General features: G+C 34.6%; 1 protein-coding gene across 2 annotated transcripts; it reads left to right on the forward strand.

The window, feature by feature from the left end:
- Nucleotides 1–835: 835 nt before the first annotated feature.
- LOC111699669 (discoidin domain-containing receptor 2) lies at nucleotides 836–22027 on the forward strand. Of its 2 annotated transcripts, none has more exons than XM_023470392.1 (15): nucleotides 836–933; nucleotides 3231–3336; nucleotides 3587–3665; nucleotides 4208–4363; nucleotides 6883–7030; nucleotides 8181–8369; nucleotides 9192–9530; nucleotides 10180–10478; nucleotides 10588–11177; nucleotides 12158–12430; nucleotides 14669–14788; nucleotides 16893–17090; nucleotides 17537–17629; nucleotides 18861–19002; nucleotides 21445–22027. In XM_023470392.1, the coding sequence occupies exons 1-15, from the start codon at nucleotides 867–869 to the stop codon at nucleotides 21745–21747; spliced, it is 3102 nt and encodes a 1033-aa protein (XP_023326160.1). In that variant the 5' UTR covers nucleotides 836–866; the 3' UTR covers nucleotides 21748–22027. The 2 variants fall into 2 exon arrangements, with proteins under 2 accessions (XP_023326160.1, XP_023326161.1); XM_023470393.1 differs by having other exon boundaries at nucleotides 10588–11171; nucleotides 12152–12430.
- Nucleotides 22028–22166: the final 139 nt, after the last annotated feature.

The following is a 22166-nucleotide window of genomic DNA, read 5'->3' on the forward strand; positions in this document are numbered from 1 at the left end:
GAGTGTATACTGTATGCCGGAGTGTATACTGTATGCCGGAGTGTATATTGTATGCCGGAGTGTATACTGTATACCGGAGTACATACTGTATATTGGAGTACGGAGTATATACTGTATACCGGAGTGTATACTGTATGCCGGAGTGTATACTGTATGCCGGAGTGTATACTGTATACCGGAGTACATACTGTATATTGGAGTATATACTATATACCGGAGTGTATAATGTATACCGGAGTGTAAACTGTATACCGGAGTATATACTGTATACCGGAGTGTATAATGTATACCGGAGTATATACTGAATACCGGAGTATATACTGTATACCGGAGTGTACACTGTATACCGGAGTGTATAATGTATACCGGAGTGTATACTGTATACCGGAGTGTATACTGTATACCGGAATGTATACCGGAGTATATACTGTATACCGGAGTGTATACTGTATACTGGAGTATATACTGTATACCGGAGTATATACTGTATACCGGAGTATATACTGTATACCGGAGTATACACTGTGTACCGGAGTGCATACTGTATACCGGAGTGTATACTGTGTACCGAAGTATATACTGTATACCGGAGTGTATACTGTATACCGGAGTGTATACTGTATACCGGAATGTATACCGGAGTGTATACTGTATACCGGAGTGTGTACTGTATACAGTGTATAAAGGAGTGTAAGAATATAAAGTTGAATCAATATTTGCTGTAACTCTTTCCCTTCCCTACCTTCCCGCCCTTCGGGCAAATTTACCCATTTCATGCAAACCTCCGGTATTAACATAAAAGTAAAATTATGTAATTAATTACATTTCTGTTTCAGGTTTACAAAATGGTGAGAAAATGAGCAAAAATGATTTTTAACCTTGGTGTTCTAGTTCTTATCTATATACCAACCCAAACCCTTCTACTCAGAATAGGTAAAAATTAAGAAAACAAATGTTTTAAAATAATAGCATTTAAATCATTGTGTCACTGTGTACACAACTTCCTTAATTAAAAAGTTTTGACATTTCATGAATGATAAGAACCCTACACAAATACAGCAATCTGTACAGATCCTTCATGTTTCCTTTAAACAACTATATGTTTAAGATTGTGTAGACAATATAACACTTTACAAATGATAAGTAATTATTTAATTCATATTTTTAAAGTAGAAAGTGATTCCTATGAAGAATTATAGATTTTTTAAAACGTTGTTATATAAGAATAAGGTTTTAAGAGAGATCGTCTTTTTTAGTATTATTTCTAATCTTTATGTTTTTTTGTACAAATTCGTCGTTTTTACATATTATACATAATCTTAAACATAATCTGAGAAAACTTTTCAGTTCGTTACAATTTGAAATTGTAAAAAATATAAATCGCTATACATATCTTATTTTTGTCTGTGTTTACTCACAACGACGAAATGCATACAAAACTTTATTTTGACTGCGTACAGCAGTACTGACTCATTTCTCGTTTATTTCTCTTCAACCATGATAATCCTTAGATATGACGTTGGTTGTTTGTTTGTTACACACTTTTTACATTTCCCTTCTAGATTAATTCTATTGCACATTTAAAAAGACAGCACTGGGAAGTGTTTCTCATGTAGAAAAGATTAATGTTAAAAAAAGAATAAATGTATAAAAAAAATGTGGTGGTACTTTTTCCACTTTTCCTCCAACTTGCAAAAACAATTCAAAATTACTGTTTATCTCACGAAATTACAAAAAAATGGTGGCATTTAGTAAAAAGTGAAAATCCTTATTGAGGAACCTTTCAATTTCCAATTAATCTAAACCTCAATTTATTTTCATCAAGTTCGTTAGTATCGGATCCCGATATCGTAGGAAAGTTCTAAGAACTTAAGTTCAATTTTGTTAATCAAAAGGTATTTTTCTTCAGGGTTTTCATTTCGGTTCAATTTCTAAACTATCTGATATTTGATCAGAGGATATATAGTAAACCATCTTCGGAGAGTTTATTGTGCTCATCCGTCTGTTTTATCGAATTAAATGAACACGAAAAAAGCAATTGTCTTCAAAGAAAAGTCGAAATACCTCAATGATGTTTTTCTTTGATTTAAAGAGAATTTATCATTCTGCATGTTTTCTCCAGCCTTAAGATACCTTCATTCTGTATTCAGAGGGCTTCGTGCTATATTTCCCGTCAAAATATAAGTCTACTTTTATACTTGTGTTTATTCTCAAGATGGGCTCGAAGCAATTGAGTCTTTGCCACAAATTCTGATTGTCTAATCCCTATATCTTTGAAACCCAATGTCATAGACTTAACATATTTCAAACTATGAATTCTGTTCGATCAAAAAATCTAAGTTTGAACTTTCATAGGTTTTCATTATCAGATTGCAAAGTTATTGGGATTAGAAAATTTGCATTTGTTGCAAAGACTCAATTCCTTTTTTTGTAGATAACTCCTTAGACAGATAAGAAGGTCTAGGATGGTTTAAATATTGGGTGTGCCACGGTGTTACCTAGATAAGGATTTTGGCAAACCTCGTGTTTTTCAATTAGATAATATTCTTTCATCAGCCTGATCCTGTACTATAGAGTGTTGCCTGATTATCAATTAATTATTCATCTTGGAGTCGTGTTGAAGAAACTTGAAACAAGATGACAGCACTCCCTTCATATATTTTATCATTTTACATATTCTTGTCAAAACTTTATCCCTAGCTTTTGATTTATTCTCAACACAGATCTTTTTGTTTCCACATTAGGTTAACAGGGGGGGGGGGGCTTTTTCTGTATTAGGCGTGCTAAATTGGTTAAATATTATAATAAAACAAAGATACCATAATCGATAAAAGTAAAATTATTGCACCTACTTATACTATGTAAACTATACAGTGTTTGTAATCAAAATATGTCCCAAAAAGCATGGGAATCGAGAGACAACTTATAGATCGTCTTTGTAAAGAATTCTGCGGATCACCGCTTTCCTATACAATTTAACCCAGAACATCGGAGACATCGAACTTTATAAAATATCGTCTTGAAAAAATTTCAATGGGTTTCACACTGTTAGACCGAAATCTGCGAAGTTCTGGTTTAAGCTGTAGTAGGTATTCCCTTACTCAATCGATAATCATTTACAAAGTCGATCCCGAAATCGTCGCTCAATTTCCTTATCTATTTTGACACCCTGTATGGATTAGGAGAAATCTATTTCTTAGACACCTGGAAAACCTTCTCCGTATGTTTAGAATCCTGCAGGGATGAGTTGGGACTGGAGAATGGAGAACTCAAAGATTCAGCATTCTCTGCTAGTTCCAGCTATGATCCTACTAATGTAGGACCTAAAAATGCCAGGTATGGTTTCTATAATTACAAACTTTGTGTACAACAATTATTCAGAAATATTTGGTTTTCCTATTTCATGACAATGATCTAGTCTTTCACCGAGGTTTCTCCGGAAAAATAGCCCTGCTCTGGAAAACCCCCTGAGAAATGTTTTCTTTAATCCTTGTCAGATTCTGTTCAGATCCAGGATAGAATCAAAATATTGTCTCTTCTCATCTGAAATGATTTGAAAGGATTAAGGAAGGAATTTACTCTCTAGGTTGCGGAGTGATGTACAGGGAGGAGCCTGGTGTCCCAGGGAACCTGTAACTAGAGAGAAAAATGATCAATATCTACAGGTTGGTTTTTATCCTTCAATTCTCTGCTATAATCAAGAATGTTTCGAACAAGTAACTATCAGGATTTTGTGACGGAAAAAAAGGTTTGGAGAAATTTTTTCTTGTAATCTTCGAATTATGAATATATTCAGTATAAATAGTTTGGTTTAAATATTCTACCATATTTCAAGTAGAATTGTCCCAGCCCACAAACCAAGGTTGATTCACCAGAAGAATTTGTTGCAAAATTTTTTACAGTCACTATATACACACTCACAGCCTAAACGTCCAATACAGTTAACCTTTTTTAAAATACCAAACCCACTCTTACAAATACCCACGCTCCAGCAGACATAATGATTTACATTTTATTAACCCTAGTATGATTTAAGACCCCTGGTTCCCCGTCCATTTCTCAAGATTTATATTCCCCGGTATTGATTCAGTTCCTTCTGGTTTCAACATTTATCATTCCTCAAAATATGTTTATTCCCACTGAACTAACAGTATCTGGGGTTTTATGTGAGAACTCAACATGAAGATATCCAACCTTATATATCCAGGTTGATCTTCCTGAGAACTACGTGATCTCCGAGGTTCTGACTCAGGGTAGGTTCGCAAATGGCCAAGGACAGGAGTATACCCAGGCGTACAGGATACACTACTGGAGAGATGGGATGCAACAGTTTAAAGAGTATCGAGATAATATTGGCAAAACGGTAAATATTTACTTTCACTTACTCTTCATAAACCTGCATTAAAGATGAGTTTATAGTGTCTAATTTATGAATATATTAATAATTACTTCTTTGATAATTCTCTTCTCTTCGAATTCTCAATTAGCAAAGGAAACTCTACGTGTTAATTTGATTAGAAAGATCTAGTTCATTAACTGATGTTCAGGTCTAGCTCTAATCCAAAGAAATAAGAATTACTGAGTTGGCTGTAATCCTTATCTTTATTTATGCTTTTAACGACTCTGAATGTTTTTTTCTCTCATAATTTCTTTTATTCTTCTCTTCACTCTGTACTCCTTTCCTATTCTCCAGTTTTTACAAAATATATTTTGCTCCATTGCCATTTTCACTATTGACTATTTTCTCGTTCGATCTAGACGCCATTTGCTCTATAAAATGGCTAAATAACCCCATTAAGGATTAGGTAATGTCTTCTGAGGCTTTAAATAGTGCGTAGCACTGCGGCTAGGTTATGCTAGATGCCGAAATATGCGACTATTATAAATGAAGTGATCAAAGCAAGAGTGGGGGGGGGGCGCACGGCTAGCAGCAATAATCTACTTTTTAGAGTTGATCGCTTATCTTTGGGAATTTAATCATGAAGTATTAAAAGTTGGCATAATTGTTTTCTATGCCAAAATAAAGGGGCGGAAATGAGAATTTAGAGGAGAGGGGGGGGGCCGGGGGGAGGGAGTGTCAGTTTTTGTTTTTTAAAACTAGAGGTTTATATTGGTTTCTTTGTCCTGTTTCTTTAAACCCTGGAAGTCTTTTAATTCAGAATTTAATTATAGAAGAATATGCGCCGCCTACACAATTTTGCTAAACAAGATTTTAAAATATTTTTTAAAATATTAAAATACTAAAACCTGGAGCAAGCTGAGAAGAATTGATAAAACAATATTTAACCATTTAGGATTAAATTGCTGGGTTGGGAATGAAACTTGGATTATACAGAAATTATGCAATTTTAAATCTTTCTGAGAACTTATGAATATAAAGTGACCCCCCCGCCCCCCCTCCTATGTATTGTCTAGAGGTCTAGTTGCGTGACTAGGGTTGTGTTTGATCCACGTTTAATTTAAGTTTTCATTTTCTAATGGTTTAATACAGCAATATTCTTTCTTTACATAGAGCATTTAGTCCTTTCTAATGAAAATACACGATAGAGCTCGGTTGAGCTCACTATGAGGAGGGGCTTATACGGGGGGTGGGGCTACAATAACTGAGCCCCCCCCCCAGAAAATTGAAAACTAATGGTTCCTAGGGGCAGATTCATTTCCTTCTAAAAAGTAAAAGTTTAAAGGAGTGTATAAAGTTTAAAAACCTATATACACCCCTGTCTAGGAGTGTATACAATTGAAAACCTATATACACCCTTATTCTAGGAGTGTATACAGTTTAAAAACCTATATACACCACTGTCTAGGAGTGTATACAGTTTAAAAACCTATATACACCCTTATTCTAAGAGTGTATACAGTTTAAAAACCTATATACACCCCTGTCTAGGAGTGTATACAGTTTAAAAACCTATGTACACCCTTATTTTAGGAGTGTATATAGTTTAAAAACCTACATACACCCCTGTCTAGGAGTCTATACAGTTTAAAGACCTACATACACCCCTGTCTAGGAGTGTATATAGTTTAAAAACCTATATACACTCCTGTCTAGGAGTGTATACAGTTTAAAAACCTTTATACATCCTTATTCTAGGATTGTATACAGTTCAAAAACCTATGTACACCCCTGTCTAGGAGTGTATATAGTTTAAAAACCTACATACACCCCTGTCTAGGAGTGTATACAGTTTAAAAACCTATATACACCCCTGTCTAGGAGTGTATATAGTTTAAAAACCTATATACACTCCTGTCTAGGAGTGTATATAGTTTAAAAACCTACATACACCCCTGTCTAGGAGTGTATACAGTTCAAAAACCTATATACACCCCTGTCTAGGAGTGTATATAGTTTATAAACCTACATACACCCCTGTCTTGGAGTGTATACAGTTTAAAAACCTATATACACCCCTGTCTAGGATTGTATACAGTTCAAAAACCTATATACACCCCTGTCTAGGAGCGTATAAAGTTTTACATTGAGAAACTATTCCAATTTTGTTGCAGACCAATGTCAGTACAAGTTTAACTTTGTCAATGTTTGATGGAGGTTTGATGAAAGGTTTATTCTCCGACCTGGACCTGGAGCAGGGTTCAGCCTCGGCAACTATGTAGACCATAGAATGGCTGACAGGATATATTAATAAACCTGGAAACCCTTTATTCTTGCTTATTAATTACAAACTTTATTGGTTGGAGGGAGAGAGAGAGAAGAGATTTATCAATTAGGTTTTAAATGATATAGTAAACCACAAAGTTTTTGTTTTCAAATAAACTGTTGTTTTTCATTTTTGATTTAAATCATTTCACCATAATTCTCTTTTATTTCTTTCCTCCTTCCATCCTCCCTGAAGTGTTTATATTTGTATTCTGCAGGTATTGGATGGAAACAAGGATACATATACAGTTGCTAGAAACCTGCTTAATCCTCCTATTATTGGATCCAAGATCAGAGTCCTACCCTTCAGCAACCATTCCAGGACGGTTTGTCTCCGACTCGGGTTGAGAGGATGCAAATTTAAAGGTAAAACCCTTTTTTCATTCAAATTCTTTATTTAGTCTAATCTTTGCGTCAGTCAAGAAAAAGTGTTTTGCCCGAATTAAAATGGGATGGCTAATAGAAATATCACAGCTTACAGAAAGAAGTGCGCCGTTAACAGGAAATTAAAAAAGTTATTCAGTACAAACTGCTACAAATTTCTAACAGTAAGACAAACAGAATGGTATACAATGATAACAGAAAGATAAACATCAATAATAGAAAAATATAAACTGATAAAAGCAAGATATGCACTGATAATGCCAAGATATACTATGATGACAGAAAGATAAACATCGATAACAGAAAGATATACACTGATAACAGTAAGATATGCACAGATAATATCAAAATATATGTACATTGCAATACCTAGCTATGTGAGATATTCAAAAAAAATATAAACTACAGCAAGATTATAATTCATGTACTTCTCATAAACCATGGAGCATTAGTATCAAACCTGCACCCCAGTCCTATACACTCCCATCTATGGCAGAGATTAATTAAAAGTTTTAGGAAAATTCCTTAATCTTGAAAAAGAAAAAGTTAATACAGGCTGTTTTATTTATTCATCCAAGTAATTATATGTTAAAAGAAGAGTATTGCTGCACACAATCAGAATCCTGCTTGAGTATATCGATTATTTGTTTTGTATTGTTATCTACACATATATATATATAGATATCTAGATATATATTCAATATTCATATTGGGAATACATATACATATACAATATACATATTACATGGATAAAAACAAGATAATTATACTTATTTAATTTCAAAATACAATACTTATACACATCATGATTTTGGAAAATTTTGAACTTGTGAGTTCTTAGTTTGTCACAAACTCAAATACCTCAGAAACCTAATGGTGTAAACCTTTGATATTTCAAACTTAGATTATTTGATCTAACAAAATTTATAGTATACAATATCTAAAGTCTACGACATTGTGTTGCAAAGATATAGGGATTAGAAAATTTGAGTTTGCAGCGAGTGTTTAGTTCTTTTTTGATTTCTTAGTCTGATGCCAATTTGATTTATTCAAAGATGAGTAAAATGTCGCCACTTATTTTGCAACCTTCATCCCACTGACTTGATGTTGTATCATATTTATATTATTGTAGAAGGTGTGGTTTCCTACAATATCCCCCAGGGTATGGTTCGAGGATCTACCCTAGAGCTCCTGGATATAACCTATGATGGAACTGAGGACTATGTGACCGGAAACCTGAGAGGAGGGTTGGGTCAGCTCACGGACGGGAAGTATGGTTCCAACAACTTCAAGGCTACCGGAGAAAACGGAATGGTCAAAGGTAGTGTTTTTTACTTATCTTTTATGTGGTAACGTAATTGTCCTGTGAACTTGCATGAACATATTGAAAAGAAGATGTTTATGTAGATGTTAGATGTTTAGGTAGATGTTTAGGTAGATGTTTATGTACATGTTTAGGTAGATGTTTAGGTAGATGTTTAGGTAGATGTTTAGGTAGATGTTTAGGTAGATGTTTATGTAGATGTTAGATGTTTAGGTAGATGTTTAGTTAGATGTTTATGTAGATGTTTATGTAGATGTTTAGGTAGATGTATATGTAGATGTTTAGGTAGATGCTTAGGTAGATGTTTAGGTAGATGTTTAGGTAGATGTTGAGGTAGATGCTTAGGTAGATGTTTTGGTAGATGCTTAGGTAGATGCTTTGGTAGATGTTGAGGTAGATGCTTAGGTAGATGCTTTGGTAGATGCTTAGGTAGATTTATTGATAAAGAATTGACAAGATAAAAGTTCGTTGACATGGAAACCAAGATAATCTCTGAACACTCCTCCCCCCCCCCCCATTCCCCACATTCCCTCTATTCATTGATATTTCCAAAATTTACTCAATCTGGAGAAAAACTAAATTAATTTAAATTAAGATAATTTTCATCTGTCAAAACAAACATGCGTGTGAATACTAGGTTTCCTATTTCCCCTCCACTCATAATAGCAAAATTTAAGTTTGTTTAAAAAAAGGGAATAGTTAGATAGATAGATAGATAGATAGATATATCGCAAAGGTATGAATATGTATAATGGTTAGCGCACCTGTTAAAACAGGTTTGCATAATATACCCGTCTTATCTAATCAACTTTTTTACAGGGTATGAGTGGGTGGGTTGGAAGAATAGAAGCATGAGTCCGCTCCAGATGGATTTTACGTTTGACAGAGTTCGAACCTTCTCCAGGATGGATATTCACGTGAATAATCATTATTCCCGGGATATTCAGATATTCTCAAGAGCCAAGATCTATTTCTCAAATGAGGAAGGAAAGTTTGGAGATGACAGAGCTGTGGATTTTTTCTACGACTCCGGGGGCACCTCGGAAGAGGCGAGGAACGTGACGATAGACCTGGGGAGGGAGCACGGGAAGTTTATCATGATGCATCTCTACTTCTCATCCAAGTGGATTCTCATCAGTGAAATAACTTTTAGCTCAGGTAAGGAAACATGCTCCAGTTGTATGTAGGGATAAGAAACAGTTTCTTGTTCTCTTGTTTATCCTGTATCCAGGTATATATTTACTCAAACCGGAGGGAAAACTTTTAGAACGGAAATTAAAAAGCGCTGAGAATACAGGAGACATCATACCCCCTTGGGACGAGAGAAGAGGGAGGGAGGGGTAGGATGTAGAGGGGGTAGGGTAGGGAGATAGAGTTGGGAAGAAAAGTTAAACTTTGAAGGAGTTGGAGCATATAGCGTCTAGAATTTAAAATAGGTTTTAATGAATACAGTTTACCTGTTTATCTAGTTAGATGAACCGAAGAAGGCTAATTTTACATTTATACTGCAACGATCTATAATAATACATGTTTTATTGATTACGAGAATATTATGGTATTGACCAGAGTTAAGAATGTTTAGGGAGTAAAGAAATAAAGGAGAAATCAACAAGAATTCTCTAGAAGGAGAAATATGATAAAATGAGTGAAATTGGAGGGAAAAAGTTAACTAAGAAGGGGGCAAATGAAACTGTATAAAGGAAGAGGAGGGGTGAGAATAATAGACAAGATACATTCTTCCAAGCTCATTAGTACTAGAACTAGGAGAGGAGTAACCTGGAGAATACTAACTAGATTTCTCTTCTAGATATATACGAGGAGAAACCTTTCCGGATTGAAGGAGAGACAGATATACACACTACTCCTCAGTACTTGAACCCTGTCAGTGTAAACCTAGCGGAGGAGTCAAGTTTTATCAACTCCGAGTCCTCAGGTCCAGAGGAGCAGGATACAAACTTTGCAGGACCAATTATAGGTGTTCTTGTAACCCTGATATCCATCCTGATCGCAGGGATATTCTTCGTTGTGTATAGGGGCAGGCAGGGGAAGGAGACACCTTCTCATATTCTCCTGGCAACAAAGATACAAGATAAGCTTGATTTCAAGGTAGGATATTCATAGCTGAACCCACTTTAAATACAAATCCAATCATGTCTTTTATCTCAGGAAATTGCATTTATCCATCCTATTCAATTTAACAATATTTTACTTTTAGGATATGACATCAAGCTATACTCCGTACAAAGCCAAGATGAGAGTATACGGACATATATCTGTAAATGAACAGGACGGAAACCTGTATTCGAACCCAATACACTCTGCACCCTACTCTGTTAGTTTCCCATCTCTTCATAAGAAATGCAGCAGTGATACGGTTTTATCCGAGGATTATACAGATGACTATGCTGAACCTCAGCTCAACCTAAACCAATTAAACTCAGCCTCGTTGTCGGATAATATTTATTCTCAGGCTCATCCTCCTACACACAAGTTATCCCAACCCCAGATTAATCATTACTCTAAACCTATATCTCCGGTTTCTCCGGGAAACCAGATATTTAGTTCTCCAGACAGTCAACCTTTCCTGACGTATACGCCTCCCAAACGATTTTCTCCGCCCCAAAGACACTCTCCGCCGAAAACTTTGAACCTACAACATATATACAGTTCACGACGAGGTGTTGGCGGAGTAAAAAATAGATCTGCTTCCCATCTAGAGATGTATTCTCCGACAGGTCCTATGAGAGAAGGAACAATCTCTCCGTCTCAATCCTCCCTGAGCTCGGTTGACAGGATTTACTCCAGGAATGAAAAACCTTTATCTGCATCTCACTCTCCGGAGCAAAACCTAGACGATAAGAACGTTCCGGCTATTGCCTTGAAATTGATAAATTCATTTTATATTTTAAATTATGTTTGACAGGTTTGAGACAAATGTTATCAATTGTTGGAACTAGTTTCTCCTTGTATTCTCTCACTGCTCGAGTCAACAGAGCTAATCCCTTGACAAATATTCCCAGACTAACGGCTCAAAAGATAATTTTTAAAGGGATCGTTCACCTGTCATTTGAGTGGACCTTCATTGAAAGAAATGTTCATACTTTTTCGTGAAAACCTTTCTCAGCCCCCCCCCCCCCCAATTGAGAAAAATATTTGGAATATTCGCAAATTCATTCAACCTGATAAATTTTCTACTTTACCGAAACCCTCTAAATGTACAATACATCAATTTTAACTTCAGATACAGATTAGACATCAAGTTAAATAAAGTAGGCTATATTAGGACTCCCTAAACTCATGATTTGATTTGATGTGTATACATTTTTAAGGGGATAAAGTTGTTTTGAAATACAAGTTTAAAATCTGTGAACTAAAATGTCGTAAATTATGAATTCCATTTTTTCTTTGTTTTTCTTGAGTTCACACATCGTTTACTTGGGAAGAAAAGTATAAAAGTATAAAAACATTTCTTATATTCAAGCAAATTACATAATTTAAAAATACTTAACATTTTGTTAAATATTCCGAAACATCAATATTCTGTTTCTTGTCGATATACATTCCATTTTAAAGTTCTAGGTTTTATGTTTAAAATTCAGACTAATGTTTTTTAAATCGGTCTATATAAGCTTTTATATGATGCAAACCGAAATAAATGTTAAAAAGTTTGGTTGTTAAAAAAAACAGTCTCCCCCCCCCCACCCCTACAAACAGATTAAAAATTTAGAATTCTTTTTAAATCATTTTTGAGATGAAAATTTAACTGAAGATTTTTCTTTCTCCAGGCCCCGGCAGGATCTACCGCTCTATTCCAAGGTTCAGAAAACTTCTCCGGAAAATTTCCGGTTTTCTGGTTCCAAACTATCCAGCCTCAGTCTAGAGCAAAAGTTCCAAGATGGAAGGAAAATGAGCCTGGGGACGGATCCAAGGAAACAGAACCAGCTCCAGCTTGAAACTAAACGTTCCAATCAGCTTCAGGATCTCAACAAAAACCTGACCCAAGTGCCTCTCTCCCAACCCAACCTTATTCTCAGATCTCAACTCAAACTTTTGGAAAGGTTAGAATTTAATCTTTATTTCTTTTAATGAAAACTGATCCATATTGTATGTTAATTCTAAACTGTACATATCTGATTATTAAAAAATGATGTTTTATTTTTAGAAAATCTAAATAATCTCAGAAGAATCAGCTTCTTCTTCTATCTATAAAAAGTTGTAATCTCTGTTTGTCTGCCTGTTTGTTTGTCCGATCATAACTCAGGAACCCCTGTACCGATTTTCCGATTTGCCCACGGGAATGTTCTTAGCTTGGTTTTAAGATTCTTAGTTGAGTGGGTCGAATTTAATAGTGAAAATTGAATAGTAAAATCGTTCAAGTGCGGGTAAACAGCGGGAGTAACTTTTAGAAACCTTGGCAGCGCTGAGTTCCCAAGCTAGTATTGAATAAAATGTAAACAATTGTATGAATGGAGAGGAATAAGTAGGTTTAAAGGGACTGTAGACTTAATGTCAAGTAACTCGCCATTTAAAAAAAAGTTCGATTCACAACGGTACCCTCGAAAACTTCGTTTTTCTCTACTCATATTTTTCTCAGAAACAAAGGAATTCACGCTCAATTGGATCCAGAAGGACAAGGTCAAATTTATGGTCATTACTCATACAACTTGTTGACCTCATTGCTCCTCTCCTTAAAAGCTCTTCTATAAGGGTTATGATTAAAAATTATTTCAATATAACATGAAGTTTACTTGAGTTTGATGTGAAATTTAAAAAGTTCCGTTGTGAATCGGCCATGTTCATCTTTAAATGGAAGGTCACTTGAAATTACGTCTATATAGTTCCTTTAAATGACTGAGTAAAAATGAATGAAAAACAAAAACAATGTTTGCTGCATAATTGTTGTATAAGCTGTAAACTGGTAGAGTTCCTGCTGAAGCGGGGCTGCAGATAATTTTATATTCTTCTATTCCTACCAACTTGGAATTATAGTTCAAACTTTGATTCGGAAATAAAGTTCCATTATTATTCTCCGCCTTCCTCATTCTTCTTTTTACATTGATCCAGACGGTTAAGAAATGTTCCATTAATTTACAAGACTGGGTCGACTTCAAAGTGTTGCAATGCCTTGATCTTTAATTTTACCCCTTGAACTAAAAAATATTTGTTTTGTAACCCTAGACATAAACATTTTAAAACCATACAACACTTGTTTTTAAAAAGAAATTTTAAAAATCGCATAGATTTTTGCGGGTTTTTTGCGTGGATCACTGTGTTTTATATTTATATTTCGGCACTCTTTTTCAACTCCTCTCCTTCCCAATCTGGGGTCAGAATATTTTCAAGTTTTATTCCTAGATCCAAAGATGTGAACTCTTTTCATTTCTTTTGTTAGTTTCTCAAAAACTTCCAAAATGCTAAATTGATTTATTTGAATATTTTTGGAACCGGAGACAAGATTTATTTGAATATTTGTGGAACCGGATACAAGATTTATTTGAATATTTGTGGAACCGGATACAATATTGATTTGAATATTTGTGGAACCGGAGACAAGGTGTTTGTGTCTGGTAAATATGGTCGAAAATGTGACTTGAACATGTGTTTATACGTATTCCTAAAATTTACAAAAGAAAAAGTCTCAATAAATTATTTAGGATATTTTAATTAAAATTATCAATGTTTCATTAAGATTGGTAATTAAGAATGAATCATAATCATATTTAATATCTTGAATTTTCTTAGGGGAGGGGCCGCGGGCCCAGCCCCCCTGTGATCCACCCCTGATTAGTTACAACATAAATCCAAACCATTGTTATACTCAAATTTTCTCTTCTTGGGTTTTCGGATAGAGTAACTTTATGTAACATCACTGGTACGAGTTTGAGACCTCGTAGCTCCTCTAGTTCGGCTATGTAGAAGTATTAGATATCCGGTTACATATTAGAAAATCTAAATTTTTTGTTCATCTTCAAAGCTCTTCAATAAGAGGAGTTAAGATTGAAAACATAAAAGATTTCAAATCTTACGTGAAAGGAATTGATTCATTGCCACAAACTCTGATTTTTTAATCCCTTTATCTCTACAACCCAATGTTGTAGACCCTTGATATTTCAAATTATAAATGCTGATGGATCAAATAATTAAAGTTTGAAATATCAAAGGTTTACGCCATCTGGTTTTAGAGATATAGGTATTAGAAAATTGGGATTTGTGGCAAAGACTCAATTCCTTTACTTTAGTTTGATACGTCACAATGTTGCATCGGAACATTTGTCATAATTGGTTTTCATGCTTAGGATTGGACGAGGACAATTTGGTGAGGTTCATCTCTGTCATCTGATCTCCGGAGTGAATACGGTTGGATCAACCCTAGTTGCTGTTAAATCCCTGGAGACCAACTCTTCTAGCGTAATCAGGTTCGGAATCTATATTCAAGTAGGATTATCTAATCTATTCTAGAATATAATAAAAGGGAGTGCTGGCTAAACAGAAGATGAACTAATCTCTCTCTGATGTTTCTGTATAGAGATTAATAAGATATAAACCGTCCTCTACGGTCACTAAGTTAAAAAAAAACAGTGTGTCTCTCTGATAGCTTAGCCTTTCCCTTATATAATATCAGTGAAAAGCATATTATTCATGTTACAAAACATAGGATAGAAATCAAAGTTATAGTTTTATCATAAATTATGATTCATTATCCCTTTTATTATTATCCCTTTTATTTAATCATATTCTGATCTATTAAAGAATAATATTATTATATTCTGATCTGTTCTAATCTGCTCTGTATATGATGAATTATGTTTCTAACCAATCTATTATAATCTTCTTAAAAACTATATTAGCTGCTCTTTTCAATATAATAATTGAGTTGCTTAAGAGTATGGGAAAATATTGATTAAAACCAGAATATAATTTTACTCTCATGCTTTCAAAATATTTCCGAGAATAGCTGTATTTAAAGAAATATAAAAAATACAAGATACAAAAATTGTATTTTTATTTTTAAGTTAAACTCCCGCCATAGTACACAAAGGAACTAACCCTTAATAAGAGAACGTTAATATTAAAACTGTTTTATAATCACATTTGACCCTGAGATATAATACTGAAAGATGAAACCCTACAAGTATTCATAAAGCCTTGATAATGATATCATTTCATTTTAATACCATGATATATTAATATATTTATATATTATTAAACCTTTGTCAGTTTTATTACATAAATCGTATTCTTATTCGTCATGAGTCCTGAATGACATATTCTAATATTTCATGATCTATCCTGTACCCCTTGATCTATTCTGACATATTCTAATATTTCATGATCTATCCTGTACCCCTTGATCTATTCTGATATATTCTAATATTTCATTATCTATCCTGTACCCCTTGATCTATTCTGACATATTCTAATATTTCATGATCTATCCTGTACCCCTTGATGTATTCTGACATATTCTAATATTTAATGATCTATCCTGTACCCCATGATCTATTCCGAAATATTCAAATATTTCATGATCTATCTATTCTGACATATTCAAATATTTCATGATCTATCAGCTGTACCCCTTGATCTATTCTGACATATTCTAATATTTCATGATCTATCCTGTACCCCTTGATCTATTCTGATTTCATGATCTATCTATTCTGACATATTCAAATATTTCATGATCTATCAGCTGTACCCCTTGATCTATTCTGACATATTCTAATATTTCATGATCTATCCTGTACCCCTTGATCTATTCTGATATATTCTAATATTTCATGATCTATCCTGTACACTGATTAAACTCTTTTCTAACCCCTATTTTTACCCTTTTATACCCAAGCGCGCCTAGCCTAGCACGCTTGTTCGGTACAAAAAGGTTCTTAACCAAAAATGAAACATAAACAGAAATAAAAGTCGCTGCAACCCCTTGATCTATTCTGAAATATTCTAATTTATTCTGATCTTTTTTTCTTGATATAATGCCATATCCTGAGATATTCAAGCATATCTTTAGATGTCCTGATATATCCACATATCCTAATAAATCTATCACAGGGTGTATGTATATTGTAAATCTATCTGAAGAACTGTCCAACCTAACTTCTATCTACCCCTTTACTTCTCCTTTAATGACCCTTGTTATAATTCATTCTTTTAATCTCATATATTCCCACCTGTGCTAGTCAGGAATGTTTAATGTAGAGGGAGAGGGACGGGAAAGGGAGGAGAGGATAGGTGGGGAGGGACGGGATATTCTCCACCTTTCCCTCCCTCAGCTCCCGGTTCTCGTCAAAACTTGAAACAAATTGGACCCGCCCCAATTCCCTCACAGTATCTTAGACTTCAGTTTTTATATCTAGCTCTGGGTGTGAAATGTATGAAGAAGGGAGGGGGAGGTGGGGAGGTGTAAAAACAGATATTTTGGGGAAAGATAACAGTCTTTAAGGACAAAAATCGGAACTTTATTAAGTAAGAATGATTGTTAAGGATTTATCTATATAAAACATATTTCAGGGGAAGTTTCAAAACGGAATCCCAGATCCTGTCTACAATAAATGATCCAAACATTGCCAGAGTGGTCGGAGCAAACTTTGACTCCGATCCTAACTTTATGGCGTGTGAGTTCTCTGATATGGGAGATCTGAACCAGTATCTTCAGGATCATGTTGCAGAGACAAGTTTGAGTTGTAGCTCAGGTGTTTCAACTCTCAGGTCAGTACAGGATATACTTAACTAGTCTTCAGGGAGTAAATATAAGCGTTTCACTCTGAAATAACTTTCTAAATAGAAGCGTTTGAGCTTAACTCTCTCTAAACAAACTATTTCACCGAGAAAGGTTCTCTCCTAGTTTAATTTTGTAGATTAAACTCAATGTTTTAAATAGACAAGGGTAAAACGGATAAAAAGGATTAACTTTAGAAACAATGGAACTAATATAATTTGGTTCCAAATAAACCAAAACTATTTTCTTCTTCTTTTTTAAGTTCGCTTGTTTGACCAAAATGAGATCATAGAATAGTTTAACTTATTTGAATAAGTTTAAGTAAGTCTTGTCAATTTAAAACTTTTAACTCCGAGAATAGGTTTAGGTTTAGTTTATTCAACCCATGTTCTAGAATTGGGTTGGAATCTCCGAATTAAATATTTTTATGTTCTAGGTTTGGGTCCTTGATATACATGGCAACCCAGATATCATCAGGGATGAAATTTTTAGAATCCATCAACTTTATTCATAGAGATCTAGCAACAAGGTGAATAAACCATGTTTTTATTCTTCATAATATTTATGCATTGGCATAAAACGAAAAAGTGCAAAGTATGTGGAGAAGAAATATAATTCTAGTAAACTTATCTATTTACATTTGATCGTGAAATATTTGAGTTTACTAAAGTTAGATTTATCTCAGATAAACTTGGTTTAAAGGGACTGTGCTTGTAATTTCAGGTGCCCCTCAGGTTTCCTATAGCGACATGTTCAATTCACAATGGTATTCTTAAAATCTTGTCTGATGAACGATGAATGAGAAATCAATATTTTTAAATCAGAAATTTGATCTAACAGAACTCTGAGTTTGAAATTAGGAAAGTTTACTACGTTGGGTTGCAAAGATAAATGGGTTCGAAAATCAGAGTTTGTTGCAAGAACTCAGTTCCTCGACTTTTTCATGTAGATATTTCGTATCAAGGCTAGAATTTATGCAATAATGGGTAAAAACTTTTCAAGCAAGTATCAGCTCTAATAAACCACTTAATTACCTAACTAACACTATTTTGACTGATATAATCAAATGTCTTTCTATAAATATCTAGAATCCTGAACATATCATACTTTTTTTAAACCCAGATAAATATTGATTTTTTACGAACTGATATTGGAAAGGAGGTTGGAAATGTAGTTTACCATACCATTCATATACGCAAGGTACTAATGCAAGGAAAGTTATTTCAGAGGTGTACGCATTTTTTGTTCTGCAGTGTACTGTCTTTGGGCGGAAAAAAGTAAACACAGGACGGATGTCACAGCCTGACATGGAATCCATTTTCACAAAAATAATCTATGAAATATTCTGGTCATAGGAAACAATTATGTGAATTATCAAAATTATCAAAGTATACGCGACCGGAATTAACTTTCCTTTCATTATAACCTTGCATATACGTAACTAATTAAAATGCCAAACACTAACTTCTTCCTAAATAGCCTGAAAAATTTTGGCTGCATCTGCGGGCAGTTTTTCAGTCTATAAGCAAGAAACAGTATAAAAATGGTTCAAATAGACCAATAAACAATTTTCTGCTTTTCTAAATAAAGTTAATAATTTTCAATCTCTATAAAACATTCATTCAACATGTTTTAAGAGAGTTGTTGCGTGGATAAAGGTTGAGGGTACCATTGTGAATCGGACATGTTGCTCTTTAATGGGGTTCTTTAATACACTTTAAATATAAAAAACCGTTTTCTTAAATGTTTTGTTTGTTTAGAAACTGTTTGGTGTATCCGAGATACAATATAAAGATCTCCGACTGTGGATCTGTTAGAAGTGTTTATAACAGTGATTACTACACTAGTCTAGAGGGAGGAAGACTACCTATCCGTTGGATGGCCTGGGAATCTGTCGTCTTGGTAGGTTCCCACATCATACAGTGGTCGTCGTTTATATCAATTCAAAGAAGACGACCTTTTATGAATAATGCTTCGCTCCCTGACCAGCGTTTTTCAAATTGCAAGTTTACATTTAAACAAAGAGATGCTGTAAATTGATAACTTCTATTTGTTTTCATGTCTATGTGTCTCTGCTCTGCTTAAAAGCTTGGTAGAGATCAAAATTGAGATAGAAAGTCGTCTTTACCGATATATACGACGACGACTGTATTTCATAACGTATAGCTTTAAATTGAGATTTTTAGGACAAAACAGAAAATTTTGAACGATTAAATCATTTTAAAAAAAACTTTGTTGGCATAATTTTGATTAAAGAATTATAAGATTATTTTAGTATTCTGGCATAAAGCATGATAAGATATGATATTAAAAACAAAAGCCCTTTACTAGTTTCTTTTTTAGTTCATACAAGTTCTGTTTCTGCTATACTTCATTTTTAGGTTCTCCTCGTCCTGTGTTTGCTCCATTTTTATTTGAAGCTGCTGCTGTTTTTTTGTAGATTTTCTATCGTCTTTTTCTTTCTAGCTGCTGCTTTCCCTGTTTCTCCTTTATTCCTTCTTTAGCTGCTCTATCCCATGTTCCTCCTCTCTCTCCTGTTGCTCCTATATTCCTTCTTTATCTACTCTATCCCGTGTTCCTGCTCTCTATCCTGTTGCTCCTATATTCCTCCTTTATCTACTCTATCCCATGTTCCTGCTCTCTCTCCTGTTTCTCCTATATTCCTTCTTTAGCTGCTCTATCCCGTGTTCCTGCTCTCTCTCCTTTGGTTGCCGCTTTGTCCCTTGAATATTAATGAAGTATATTGTAACACGGTCGGAGAATTTTGAATATTGGATGCATCAGTTCAATCCTTTCTAACTCTTCGTCTTTATCAACATATTTACTTCATTCATAAACATAGATCCAGACTGCTATTAAAAACCATTACTCATACTTTTGAATAGCCCTAGACATGTACCTTTAAGCGCTATAATGCTTTGTTTAGCATTTAGTTAGTAATTGGCAAAATTCTCATCGGTTTTTGCTCTTTTCATTGCTCTACCAACCTACTCTTTACATTGCTCTACCACCCAGCTCTTTTCATTGCTCTACCAACCTACTCTTTGCATTGCTCTACCACCAAGCTCTTTTCATTGCTCTACTTCCCCGATCTTTTCATTGCTCTACCACTCACCTCTTTGCATTGTTCAACCATTATCCTATTTTGATTGCTCTTGCACCCTGTTCTTTTCATTGCTCAACAATTATGCTGTTTGCATTGCTCTACCATTATGCTCTTTTCATTCTCTTGCACCCTGTTCTTTTCATTGCTCTACCACCCATCTCTTTTCATTGCTTTACCATTATGCTCTTTTCATTGCTCTACCATGATGCTCTTTTCATTGCTCTACCACCCAGCTCTTTTCATTGCTATACTATCTAGTTCTTTTCATTGCTCTACCACCCAGCTCTTTTCATTGTTCTACCATTATGCCCTTTTCATTTCTCTACCACCCAGCTCTTTTCATTGCTCTATAATTATACTCTTTTCATTGCTCTACAAACCTGCTCTTTACATTGCTCTACCACCCAGCTCTTTTCATTGCTCTGCCAACCTGCTCTTTTCATTGTTCTACCACCCAGCTCTTTTCATTGTTCAACCATTATCATATTTTCATTGCTCTAGCACCCCCTGTTCTTTTCATTGCTCTAGCACCCCCTGTTCTTTTCATTGCTCTACCATGATGCTCTTTTCATTGTTCTACCACCCAGCTCTTTTCATTGTTCTACCATTATGCTCTTTTCTTCATTTCTCTACCACCCAGCAGCTCTTTTCATTGCTCTATCATTATGCTCTTTTTATTGCTCGCTCTACCATTATGCTCTTTCCATTGCTCTACCATTATGCTCTTCATTGCTCTACTATTATGCTCTTTTTATTGCTCTACCTATTATGCTCTTTTCATTGCTCATCACCCTGTTTGTATATATTTTCTGAAATTCTAACTCACTTTTTTTTAAAAGACCTGACTAGACTTTTTTTCTATATCTTTTTGAAACATCTTATTCTTATTCCTTCCTTTTCCCCCCGAAACCTGGAAGAGGTCCAGGAGGATCCGTACAATTGGCAGATCCAGGAATCTGTCTAGTCTAGATTCCACTCGGATACTAATGATAATATAGTTTACTGAACCCGACTACTTTAATTCTAATAAAATCTATAACTTTAAACCCTTCAGACCTGAAACTTTTGAACCCAAAACCTCTAATGCTCTAAAACTCTAAACCTCTAAGCCTGCACTTGGTTCAGATTCATTGTTTATCTTTAATCCAATGGAAAGGGTTTAACAGCTTGACCTAGTAGCACCGGACGTCTACCTTAGCAAAACTTTTAACAACAAATAATCTAATTTAAATTTTAAGGCAAAATATACAACAAAGAGCGATGTTTGGTCTTTTGGTGTCACGTTCTGGGAGATCCTCACCTTCGCCAGGGAGCAACCCTTCGAGGAGCTCGGAGATGAGAAGGTTCTGGAGAATATATCGGCATTGTATGACAAGAAGAAGATGCCGCATTCACTCTCCCGTCCTTACAATTGTCCCAGGGATATATTTGATCTTATATCGGAGTGCTGGGCTAAAGTAGAGACGGAGAGACCGAGTTTCAGGGAGATTCATTTGTTTCTTCAAAGAAAAAATCTGGGTTTTAGTCCCGAAGACGAATAGGGGATGAGAAGATGGACGAAAGAAACTAAATAATCCCGATCGAGCTTAAACATTAAGATAAAAAAGTCGAGAATTGTGAAACATAATTATTTAGTCAAACATTGCATTCAACCAAAGAAATGTTTTAAATTGTTTGTTAATATTGTAGAACTAATTTTACCAGGCAAAAATCAAGTTTCTGTGCTTTAATCAATAACAGCTGACGCAAAATCTTGATTTTTTATATCTGCATTTTTATACATATCTATCCATCTATCTACTAGCTATCTATCCATCTATCTACTAGCTATCTATCCATCTATCTACTAGCTATCTATCCATCTATCTACTAGCTAACTATCCATCTATCTACTAGCTATCTATCCATCTATCTACTAGCTATCTATCCATCTATCTACTAGCTAACTATGTGAATGGTC

The sequence above is a fragment of the Eurytemora carolleeae genome, unplaced genomic scaffold (assembly GCF_000591075.1).
Source record: "Eurytemora carolleeae unplaced genomic scaffold, Eaff_2.0 scaffold279, whole genome shotgun sequence".
In the NCBI taxonomy this organism is placed as follows: domain Eukaryota; kingdom Metazoa; phylum Arthropoda; class Copepoda; order Calanoida; family Temoridae; genus Eurytemora; species Eurytemora carolleeae.